The sequence below is a fragment of the Hevea brasiliensis genome, chromosome 10, assembly GCF_030052815.1.
Source record: "Hevea brasiliensis isolate MT/VB/25A 57/8 chromosome 10, ASM3005281v1, whole genome shotgun sequence".
NCBI lineage: Eukaryota > Viridiplantae > Streptophyta > Magnoliopsida > Malpighiales > Euphorbiaceae > Hevea > Hevea brasiliensis.
The window spans coordinates 5,776,148-5,788,242 of record NC_079502.1 but is presented as its reverse complement, the minus strand read 5'-3'; the positions used below and the strand labels follow the sequence as shown (position 1 = coordinate 5,788,242).

Genomic DNA, 12,095 nt, shown 5'->3' with positions numbered 1-12,095 from the left:
ATCAGTAATTCAGTATTTATTTCCAACTTTAATTTATTTGTAAAATGAGATTTATTTCTAATCACTATTGAAATTTGTTTAATTTATTAAAGCTTTGCTTTGCATTTTGTTAAATTTGCTACGTTACGAGTTGATTTGAGAATTGAACTGGTTGCTATATTTTGTTGAACCTTTCTCTATGAATTGAAGATTAGGAATGTGAAAGAAAAGAAAATAGAGATTATGGAATGAAGAAGAACCGAATTTTTAAATCGAACCAAATCGATTTATACTGCAATGAGATGCGATGGTGCCAATGAACTAAAAGTGAAAGTCAACCAAGTGGAGAAGGATGAAGCAAAACTGAAAGCAAACAGAATGGCCGCGAGCTTTTGCTAAAGTGAACAGCGAGGAAGAAGTGAAACATAAGAGCAAGAACTGTGCAGTCTACGTTTGTAAACAGAGGAGGAAAAGGAAAAATCGGAGAAATCAGATTCTCTAAAAAGGCAATTAACGGAAAAATGAAAGTAGAACAATTCAATTTAATTTTTTGATCATAACAGATTTCCTCGACCTATTCCGATGCAATGTTAAGTTTGAGAACTCAGAATTGAACCAGGGCCGCCTTCATGCTTTTCAGCCAGTTACTCAGTTGCCGCACCTGGCCAAATTTAACCATATTCATGCAGCCCTCAGAAAAACCTACACTTTTGAATTTTTATTTTTCTTTTGCACTTCAAACCAAAAGTGCATCCGTAATGAGAAAAGAGAAAACAAAATAATTATACAGACCAAATTAGTTTTGAGCTGTTGATGTGCATAGTCTATGCTTTGTGATTTTTTGCCATTTCCTCCACATCCAGTTCCACTTCCAATACCGGCGAATCAACGCGCATACTGAAATGACTGGCCAAGGAACGATTCAGTTATAATTCAAATATGACCTATTGCATAGTAAAACAAAACAGGTTTCAGCTAATTGTAGTCAAGCAGCTCACCTGTTCTGAACAGGACCATGATCCACAGGTGTTCGTAGACAATATATTACCCGGCCAACTATGTCTGACATGGGAACTGGACCAAATATTCGACTGTCGTTTGCTTCCTGTGATAACAGCCCATATCCAAACCCACCCCCCCAAAAATAAATAAATAAATAAAGGACATGAAAAGGAAAGGATTAATCAGGTTTTGCCCAGGCCTTTACAACTGATCTTAGTTACTCTGAACGAAAGAAAGACAATGACAAGATGATTATGATGAAAGAATGGGCACACATAAATCAGGTCTGCATTGCAAGAAAGGCCAAATACATACCCTGCCCCTTACACTTTCGCTAAAAACCCTTTAGACACCCCAAACTTTTATTTCAACTTACTAATCACCTCAACTTCTATTTTTGTATCCAGTAAACACAAATTTAATTAGTCACTGAATCACGGAATGCAAGTGCATAAGAAATAGTGAAAATTGTTATAGTAATGATTATATGACATTTTAACTATGTTGCTATATGCAAGAATTGCCATCGAAAGCAATAGAAAGAGGGGAGAAATACAGTGGAGAATAAGCGAAAAAAGTTAAAAAAAAAAAAAAAACATGATTCCGATATTTTGGTTGTGCTAATACACATGTAAGAAACACAGTGAGAATTTGTTAACCAAGAATTTATTAGTGAAAAAAAAAAAAACTATAATAGTCAAATAGGTCATAATAAAAGTTCGGGGTTACAATCCAACTTTTCAAATAACTTATGATAAAAGCACTCTTCATCATAAATAATATTAACAGAAGGCAATTGAAACTACCCACATTCTAAACCAAGCAAAACAGGATAATTAGATGGTATCATGCTATATCAATATGAACACGCATTGAAAAACAGTTATTTCATAAGTATACAAGTATATATAAATACATATATGACACATTTAGAGGCTTTGAAAGAAGCAGAGGTTTTTTCATAAGTACATAAGTATATATAAATACAGATGTGCATCAACACACATTTAGAGGGTTTGAAAGGAGGAGCAGGACTCATGCATCAACTTCCCATGTGCATGTAACAATGACACCTGCTACAGTCAATGGATTTGATCTGCAAATTCTAATGTATCACATGCTAAGAAGAAAGTGAAAAAAGGGAGGCTATCCTACAACCATTGTCCTTTTTTTTTTTTTTTTTTTTCCCCTCAGCTGAATAACTAAAGATATACCAACAAGGGGAAAGATAAAGCCAAATAAATGGCAAGATAGACAAATCATAAGTGAGAAGCATGGGAGGCATAAACAAAGAAGATAAGGTGTGACAAAAGTGCATAACAGCTTGCAGCACATCAAGAGTAAATTAAAGCCTCAGGCAAGGTAAACAAACAAGAAGGAATCATCCAAATAAAGTTGTTATTTCTTTTCAATTTAGATATTTTATGGCTATTTTTTTTTCTCAAAGTTCAGCTGAAAAGACAAAATCGCCAAATAATATTATAAGAAACCAAGAAAGAATCTAGAACTAGAAACAAAGCATGTATTAGAAGAACCGTTAGATATTTTCATAATCCTACCTTTTTGTTCTAGTAAGAAGAAAGATAGTTATTTTGCCAATAATGTAAATGTCAGAACCTGAATAATCCAACTGCATCCTTTACACACACACACACACAAAAAAGGAAAAAAAGAAGAAGATAGACACCTTGAAAGGTCAAATGCATATAATTTGTGAAAATAACATGATTTTCTTGAACGCTTAATTTTTTATTAAGCCAATCTCAAGTTACATCACCAAGTAAAATCAGTCTTTGAGACTTCCTTATTCTACACTGAGATCAAACGGTTACGTTGGGAGTCTAATATGGTGAACATATTAAAACTGAAAATTGGTAACTTTAAAATCAATTCCTTAAATGATTACATACTATAGACAATCAAAGGTCAACTTTTGCTAGTCTCATCATAGTGAGCTTTCATAAAAATACATTAGGAACTGCAGTTAATTTAAGTCAGATGAATATGCATATACTGATCAAACCTCATATTTGAAAAATGGCACATACCGTGGGCTTCAACTTCTCATTGTCAGCCAAAACCCAACACTGATCCTTCTCAAGAACAAAAGGTTCATCCTTTCCATCATTAGACACCATTTCATGCCCTTCACTTGCAGCTAACCTTCTGACCAGATAGCTTTCTGAATTCTTAGGATCCTTCAAAACCACTACATCTCCAACAAAAGCAGCCCTGTCAAGGAATTATGATGTGGTTAGGTATCATGATACGTACACCAAAAGAAACAGAAATTTGAGAACTATTCAAAAGATGATATATCAAGGTTGTAGAAACAATTGAACATATAAAGGAATCCTGATTTGCAATAAACAATAACACCACTGTAGTGAACCCGTGGTAAAATTAACGGAAAATGTAGCTGTGGTAAAAATTGGAACATTACAGCAGTATGACTAAGACAGAATAAATAATTCTTGTTCCTTGTTCCTTTTCCTTTGTTTGACTGTCCTAAAGGTATACAATATACATTACACACAATAGACTATAAAACGTTTCTAGAAATGATTACTATCTTATTGATATGGAATCATAACTCATCTCATATTACACAATATACCACAACAAATTTCCCCCAGGTTATACTCTCACCAAGAACCTCTGCACCTTCTTAGTTCCCCAATTGACCATCTCTCGCCTCTAGAACAACTGCATCCAAATTTTTCTCACCCAAATCATACTACTTTCTATGTTAAACTCCATGCTTATATGTTAAAAAAAAAAGTATCAAGGAATGGACCTGCTCATTTTGGGCTTAAAAAAAGCATCAAGGAATAGACTCGCTCATTTTGGGCACCAACTTGATCTGAATGCTTAAACTGATAGATCACAAGATTTTCCATGCTTATATCTTCCTCCCTTGATTGCTTTCTTAATCAGGTCCTTTAATGCCCATAAAAAAGTATGTCACAATGAACATGTCTATTACCCAAACCACTAAACTTCGGAACATTTGTACAGAGTCAACTCTCAAGACATGAAACAAAAAATTTAAAAAAATAAAAATAAAAAGAGAAGTGACCTAACCAAAATTCTTCATTCAACCAAAGATGTAAGGCATGGAACCCAAAGCTTTGAACTTATCCAAAATGGTTTCCGCAGTCTGAAAAGCTCTCATATTTTGCAAATGGCCAAAAAAAAAAAAAATTATATCCCAAATGCCTCCTTTTCCTTGCATACCCAATTGCTAGGCTCCATGTCTAAATTTCCACCTAAACCTAAGTATTTCGAAGAACTACCTACACCAGATCCCACAACAATCTCACTCATTCACAATAATAGGAGCAAGCAATTTACCTATCCACTGAAACTCTTAAAAGGATGAATTAGTCATATATGTTTGGCATCCAAAAGGCTTGCTATTGTAACAAACAATTCATTATTCCACACACAAATGTGCAAAGATAAATCAACAAGCTTCTTAGAGGGGGAAAAATCTAGCAGTAGAAGGCACCATCTCTTAGATGATGCCTCATAGCATGAACTCCCATCAACCACTGAGGGCATTCTAATGCAAACTTTATTTTAACATAATGCAAGGACTTATCATCTCCAGGAGGGTATCACGCATCTCAAAGCCATGATTTTTCATTTCATTAGGCATTATAGGTATCTATCGACAGAAGAGGCATTAGTCACATTATTATTCTGTCGGCGTCTGATAACCTACCAGTCCTGCAAAATATAAGACACAAATTTTATAGATTCTACAATCAACGGTCAACAAAAAAGCATCAAATCTTTCCTAAACCTCCAGGAAACCCATGAGAGCTCACCCCCTGCAAGGTTTCAGTAGCCAATAATGAACTGTACAAACCACCATTCACGTAGTCTATCTCATTCCTACTACAACATTTATCAAATAATATGCTTATTTCAATAATTGATAAATCAAAGTATGCCTTATCAACTCAAGACAATAGAGAAGGAATTCTTTTAAAACAAGAGAAGTGGTGTTACAATGGATCTACTAATTTCCGAACAAGAAGAGTTCCCCCTTGATCTCCTATTGTTGGACCCATTTCTTGTCCTTTATTCCAGTGTAAATATGTCAACCTCTCCTGAAATATAATTTTCAGGATTGCATTACCAACTCCTCTGTCACTGATTTGACCACTGTTATGTCTCTGCATCACAACAAAGGATGAAGGTTATGCCAGAACAATCAATATTTACTCTTCCAATGACATAAGCCACAATTCCAGGCATGGAAAAAGCAGCATATTAAAGCCAGCACATAAGTCATGTTGAAAGTTCAAAGAATGAACAACAAAATAATCTTACAGAGAACTGGTGAGCATCAGGTATTGAGTATGTGCCAACAAGTCTGAGGAACCTCATTAAACATCAATGACCAATTGCCCATTATAGTTTCAAGTTGAAAACTTACAACTTGCATTTGATAACAACAGCCTATTTTGAATATAAAAGTATCAGTAATAGCTTAAAATTTCTAATAAAAAAAAAGCTTAAAATGTTGTGTAAATTACACACAAAACACCCCCTACAGAATCCTTAAACTGCACAAACCACCCTTCCAGTTTGAAAAATTACCAAAGGTGGTCCCTAAAAGTTCTATAAGATCTAAAGTTGCTTTTTTATTGCATGCACTTTTTAACACTTTCTAACCATAAGTTAGGAACCTCTCACTAGAACAAGATATATTTAATCTAATAGACCTTTCAAGTTTTTTTTTTTTTTGGGGAAAAGACCTTTCAAGTTTCCAATATTGAAACATGGCATTTTTTATGACATGTTGTCCGATTAAAACGTAACCAGTTAAACTCTTAATGCTGCAACCATTCTTCCCTAATATGATAGCTCTAAGTCCACAGTAATTGAGTGACAATTTATCAAAAGATCCACACTCGTGAAAACATTGACTGAGTTCTACGCAGACTCTACAACAACCCTCCTCCTTTGCCAAGCCTTAGACCTGCTATCCTTTGCTAAACTCACATTGGTGGAGTTTAGATTTCATATAATTATAACCAACCCAATTAGTTTGGAATTAATGCCTAGTTGTTGTTATATTTCTGACAATATATCCATTGTACCCCATCACGCCCAGTAAACAAACCATTGTTCTCAAAAACAACAACTTTTACTTTTTTAAACAGAGATGAAATGGCATTGAAATAAAAATAACTAGGGCTACGTAAGTATTTTTCACATTTTGTAGCATTTAGGACACTGAGTGGAAATAGTCCACAGATAATATTTTCTTGATCAAAGAAAAAAAAAAACTCATTTTTCATTTTCTAAAATTTGATGATCTTATTAAAATGTGAATATATACACATCAGTACATGATATAATAATCAGGTACCATTACCATTAGTTTATAATTACAACCAGATAAGGAAAAATATTTTCTATATACAAGAATCGAGCCTAAATTAAAAGTAGAAATTACAAGCAGAGATAAACTATGCCCTCATCAATGTCAACAGAACCATCTACACCTGAAAAAAATCCCCCTAGCGCTCTTTCCCAAAAAGGAAAGGTTTGTTCTAATTTCTAAGAAAAGGTTTTACACTTGCAGAAGCCAAACCCACATAAAGGAAAGAACCCCAAATGCAAATTCCAGACACCAAATTACCGATACAGCCAAACACAATAGAACCAATGAACCAATCCCATCCGAAACAAGAAATCCTGAACAATGAAATCTACATAGATATTGAAAGAGAACGGAAATAGAGATAAAGGGAGGAAAAGAGTGCAAGAGAAGGACCGCCCAGATGAGAGAGACCGAATAGTCGAACTTGTGAGTTATGTATCGCAACCAAGTCCATAGAGAAACCATTTGCAGCTACTGTGTCAATGCTTTTAGCGTGCAGTTTGCCACGTCCAGCTCCCTTTTTTTGTTAAACCCCTAGGAGCGTATTCAGTTTTCTCCTTTTTGTCGTTGTTTTAGCTCTTTTACTTCCCGACGACGTTGATGGACCCGGATTGGGTCGGATCATGGATTCAGATATTTGAACTTCGACATTAAAGTCTGAACAAAGCAAAGCCTGCTTTCGACATTATAGGCCAGGCATTACAATAAGGATCAAAGCCGAAAACAAATAAGACCCCAAGCCCATACTAAAAAAACAACACATCGAACCCAAAACATAAAAATCCTAAGGCATAAGATAACCAGTAAGGGAATCCAATTCTAAAATATCCAAAAGCTAGCACCACAATTCCATAATTCACCCAGCCGTAGAGGTCATTCTAGACGGTGGCCATTCCAAATAGGCTAAGAAGACAACCATCAACCAGCAAGCATTACACCGGGTGGAAGATCATAACTAAAAGACCATTGAAGCTATGTGAAGCGTAATCATGGAAACTAAGAAAAACATTCACACCCGAGGAAGAAAACAGCGAGAGAGGAAGAATATGGATGAGGCAAAATAATTTTTTAATATTTGCAAACCGCCAGTGGATGAGAAAATTGATTGTTGCAATACGAAACGGCGTATCAATCAAACAACTACAACATATAGATTCGGTAAGACCTTGCAGTGTAAGTGAGATCCCACTGATGCTGCGTGTCCGGTTAATCAGCCACGTGTACCCTCTCTCCCTCCTCTTCGCTCTCACCGCATATCAACTGAATCCTCCGCTTTTTCTCTTCTCACAATGAAGACTGTCTCACGGAATGGTTTAGTTGCAGCAGAATTTGCCAATTGCTGAGCTCAGGTTTCTTAGATTTCCTCTTCTGTCTTCAATTCATGCTGCTTGCTCTTGTTTGCTTTCCAGAAAAAGCAAGGAAATTGAATACTCTTCTAGCGCTTTAATTACTCATTGTTTTGCTTTCTCTAGATCCTGATTTCTTTTTCAATCGTTGTAGTTAGATCCTGTTCATTATCTGGATTGAATTCTGCCGATTTCTTTCGCTCTCACAGGACCTAAATAGCTGAAATTTAATGAATTTCCTCTCACAAATGATTGTGGACAATGTGTATCTACCGCTGATTGGATTTTCCCGGAAAATCAAAGAGAAAATGATATCTACCTCTCTCACTGCTACCATTTTTCTCTGCCGCAATACAGTCCTGTGTCAAGTTGATTTGTAGATGGTGTATTCAAATTTGTTATGTAGTTTCAATAGTTTGAATTGCTGGAAGCTAATCTGAGTTTGTTTACTGTTGAATTAGGGTTTGCTATTGCTTTTGAAGTTTTCGTTTTGGACATAATTAACAAATGGACAAGTTGAAACTATCTCAATGGGGGGAACGGCTGAAGACAGGTGGGGCTCAAATGAGTCGACTTGTAAGCGATAAGGTAAAGGAAATGCTGCAAACTCCTACACCTGAATCTAAGATGGTTGACGAGGCCACAATGGAAACGATGAATGAGCCGAACTGGGGTATGAATTTGAGGATATGTGCAATGATCAATTGTGAACAGTTTAGTGGGACTGAGATTGTTCGGGCCATAAAAAAGAAGATTTCAGGTAAGAATTGGGTGAGCCAGAAGCTGAGTCTTGACTTGCTGGAGGCTTGTACTCTGAATTGTGAGAAGGTGTTCTTCGAGGTGGCATCAGAGAAGGTATTGGATGAGATGGTTAAGATGATTGAGAATATACAAACAGATCAAGGAAACAGGGATAGGGCTTTGCAGTTGATTAGAGCTTGGGGACAGTCTGAAGATCTTGAATATCTGCCGGTCTTTCACCAAACATATGTAGTAAGCTCTCTCTCTTTTACACAGCTGTTGCCATTGTGCTGGAATGTTCTTTTGTTTTCGCTGGAGTTTAGGTAATTCAGAATGCAGGTGCTCTTGAATTAATCAAGGATTTGCATGTTACTGGTTTTTATTTAGACATGTAGCTTGGATATTGTGTAAGCTTACACTGGCTCTACTGTCTATAAATTTGGCATAATGCCTTAAAAACCATGAGCTATTTCCATATTTTAACATTGCATATGGGTCATCATATAGGGCTACAGTTCCATCATTCAACTGTAGGACTGGTTTTCTCACGCTGAAAAATCAGAAGGCTTGTAAGCTATAGTTTTTAAATGACAACTGTAGACTTCTATTGTTAGGCATAAAGCCATGAACACAGCACTCACGTCACTATGTCCTTTCTAAAAAAGAGGACACCAAAGAAGCACCTTTGTTGATCCTTTCTCACTGAGTGGAATATATTGGTTCCTTTACTGGCCATTTCAAATGGTGAACTTGTCTGCCTTTTTTTTTCTTCCATTGGGGATAAGTTTAAATTATGAGAGGTAACTAGAAATATTTTTGCCTCTCTTTGTATCATGTCTTGCAATTTCCATCAACTAACACATGCCTTTTTATCCTGCGAGAATTGAGATCTGTTGATCAATGTATAGATGGTTGTTCCTCTCCCCATTTCTACATTTGTTGCAATGCACTGATTGTGATCTATTCATGTGAATTTTTGAAAGACACTAATGCCTCAATTAACTGCGGCTTATTGTCAATCCCATTTTGTGGCCATGGCAGAGTTTGCAGGGAAGAAGTGTGCTTCGGTCAGTAGAATATGGGAATTCATCCCCCACGTCTTATTCCCTGGAATCATATGTCCATCAGCAGCCGCTATCTCCTCCTGAAAGATATCCTATTCCTGGCACCGGATTTGATGATGAAAACCATACTACTTTTGGATATAATGGCAGGACCCTATCAGTTGAAGAAAAGAATGAATTTTTCGTAACAACTCGGAACAGCCTTGACCTTCTCTCTAGCATTTTGAATGCTGAAACTGAACCAAAACCCATTAGGGTAATTTATTTTCTTGCTGTTCTTCAACGATAAAATGATTACCTCTATCATACTATTAATCTACATGATTCACCATTTTTTAGGTCATCTTTCATCACTTTTGTGCATAGTTTGTAGCGTTCTTAGCAGAATTTCATTTTTTTTAATTTATTCCTGCTTTTAGTTTACTTTTTGTGCCTTTTGATATACCTCAGGATATATGACTTCTTTTTCTTCCTTTTTTTTTGAAACAAAATATTGTCATACTTTACAATATTAAAGAGTTCCACCAAAAGTCAAATTTACAGAAATGGTTTACTAATGAAAGCATACAGCTCTTCTTTTCAATCCTCATATTGGTATCAAGTGGTAAAATATTTGTGTTTGTAATATTGTGACCTGTTTTGAATGGGAATAAATGGGCATGTATGTCTTTGCAAGCACTATTTTCTTTCTTGGATCTTATTGGTTTATTATCTTTAATCTATATTGTCAAATATATAGATGAGTGAAAAATGACTTTATTTAAGCAAGATGAGAGAAAGAAGAAGCATGAGGATACATCACTAACTATGAAATACTTTTGTATGGCAGCAGGAGGATCTGACAGTGAGCTTATCGGAGAAGTGCAAGCAATCACAGGTTGTCATACAGAGGATCATAGAAAGCACCACTGACGATGAGGCTATGCTATTTGAGGCACTTAATCTCAACGATGAGCTTCAACTGGTCATCTCCCAATATGAGTTGCTGGAAGCTGGTCTAAACACTGGAGAGCAGGTGCCCGGGGTTTCTGATAACACTAAGGATGATTTGCCTGCTCAGGTTGGACATAATAATAATGAAACCAATATAACAGATTCCGCAAAGGGAGAGAATGCTAATGAATCTAGCAGCAATAAGACAAATGCGGAATGAAAAGCCAGGATTTGGAAGGTTTTATGCAGGTGTTCTTATACCTCTTTTTAGTCCCTGTCTCCTTTCATATTGATTGTTTTCCCCTTATTACTGATATCTTAATAGCTAATAACAGAGCTGTTGTAATTAGTCATGAGCCTTTCTGACTATGGTTACTGTGCTTGTCTCCTTTTAGCCTATTAGCAAATGAGCCTCCTCTTTGCCTTCAGAGGACTTCGAGTCTGTTATAGTATGTAGTTGCAGTTGTTCTTGTTGGTTTTTGCATGGCACCCAGCTATTACACGGCTATGCAATTTTTTCTACCCTTACCAAATGGCAGAGATTAACAAAAATAAATCTTATTCTCTTATTTTTAGAAGGTTTCTTTTACTCTTATCCTTTACCATGCCATTTCAATGACTAGTTGGGTGATGACAGATAAATAGTCTCATATCATATGGTAGAACTCTTAACTGGGTTTAAATTCTAACAATTGCATGAAATTTCATCGAAGATACTTGTAGGGGTGAGCATTCGGTTTGAACTGAACCGAACTCAATCGAACCGAATTAAATTATAAAAATCGAATTATGTATTTTAGAAATCAAACCGAATCGGATCGAACCGAAATAAGTGAAAAATCTAATCGAATTGAATCACTCTATTTTGGTTGGTTCGATTTAAATCAATCGGTTTTGATTTTTGATTAATTTTTAATTTATATTTGATTTTCAAATTATTTGTTTGGTCTAATTTTGACTTTGGTTTGAACCAATAATCATTAATCAATGAAATTAAACAATTAGTATATATAAAATTAAATATAATTCATTAATTTTTCATAAAAATAAATTAATTCAAAAATCGATTTGGTTTGATTTGATTTAATTTGAATATATAAATTGCTATTTGGTTCGGTTTGGTTTAATTAATTTTTTTTTTCTTTTTAAAATCGAATCGAACCGAAATAATTGAAATTTATATAATGTAAAATTGAATTATGTTTCAAAATTGAATTAATTAAATTGAATTAACTCGATTCAATTCGATATTTCGATTTGAATCGAAATCTGCTCACCTCTATATACTCGATGCTTGCGGTACGGACTATCTCAGTATCGCCCGCTTTTTGAATGAATGAGAGCTGGGCCAATATTGGGCTCTTCAAAAGCTGTTGGATTGTTTGATTGCTTATAATATAATTTGTTCCATGATAGCTGAGTCATGGTGCGTCCTTTGAAGCTTCAAAGATTAAACTAGGCTTGGAATGTGGATTGCAGACTTGAGGTTGATTCCTTTATTGCGGCTCACATGATGCAACAAACAGTTAAAATGGACAACCCAAAGCTCCAAACAACCTGTTATTAACAGCAAAAGCCCTGACATCTTGAAACATTTTTGCTTGGGACTTGAGAGGATTACCATATTTA

At 35.5% G+C, this 12,095-nt stretch overlaps 2 protein-coding genes across 11 annotated transcripts; one reads left to right on the top strand and one right to left on the bottom strand.

Annotated features, from left to right (window-relative positions):
• Positions 1-489: 489 nt before the first annotated feature.
• LOC110635468 (mitochondrial ATP-independent inner membrane protease subunit 2) lies at positions 490-7,325 on the bottom strand. 5 transcript variants are annotated; one of them, XM_021784816.2, is made up of 6 exons: positions 6,455-7,314; positions 5,323-5,451; positions 4,999-5,165; positions 3,030-3,213; positions 978-1,084; positions 490-885 (listed from the first exon to the last, which is right to left on the bottom strand). In XM_021784816.2, exons 2-6 carry the CDS (start codon positions 5,377-5,379, stop codon positions 804-806), a joined length of 597 nt encoding a protein of 198 aa, XP_021640508.2. In that variant the 5' UTR covers positions 5,380-5,451; positions 6,455-7,314; the 3' UTR covers positions 490-803. The 5 variants fall into 5 exon arrangements, with proteins under 5 accessions (XP_021640508.2, XP_021640509.2, XP_021640507.2 ...); XM_021784817.2 differs by having other exon boundaries at positions 6,776-6,933; XM_021784815.2 differs by lacking the exon at positions 5,323-5,451 and having other exon boundaries at positions 490-876; positions 6,776-7,325.
• Positions 7,326-7,522: 197 nt separating this feature from the next.
• LOC110635464 (TOM1-like protein 2) lies at positions 7,523-11,044 on the top strand. Of its 6 annotated transcripts, XM_021784805.2 has the most exons (5): positions 7,524-7,731; positions 7,883-8,111; positions 8,190-8,721; positions 9,511-9,789; positions 10,363-11,044. In XM_021784805.2, the coding sequence occupies exons 3-5, from the start codon at positions 8,236-8,238 to the stop codon at positions 10,684-10,686; spliced, it is 1,089 nt and encodes a 362-aa protein (XP_021640497.2). In that variant the 5' UTR covers positions 7,524-7,731; positions 7,883-8,111; positions 8,190-8,235; the 3' UTR covers positions 10,687-11,044. The 6 variants fall into 6 exon arrangements, with proteins under 6 accessions (XP_021640501.2, XP_021640497.2, XP_021640498.2 ...); XM_021784809.2 differs by having other exon boundaries at positions 7,523-7,731; positions 7,883-8,721; positions 10,366-11,044; XM_021784806.2 differs by lacking the exon at positions 7,883-8,111.
• Positions 11,045-12,095: the final 1,051 nt, after the last annotated feature.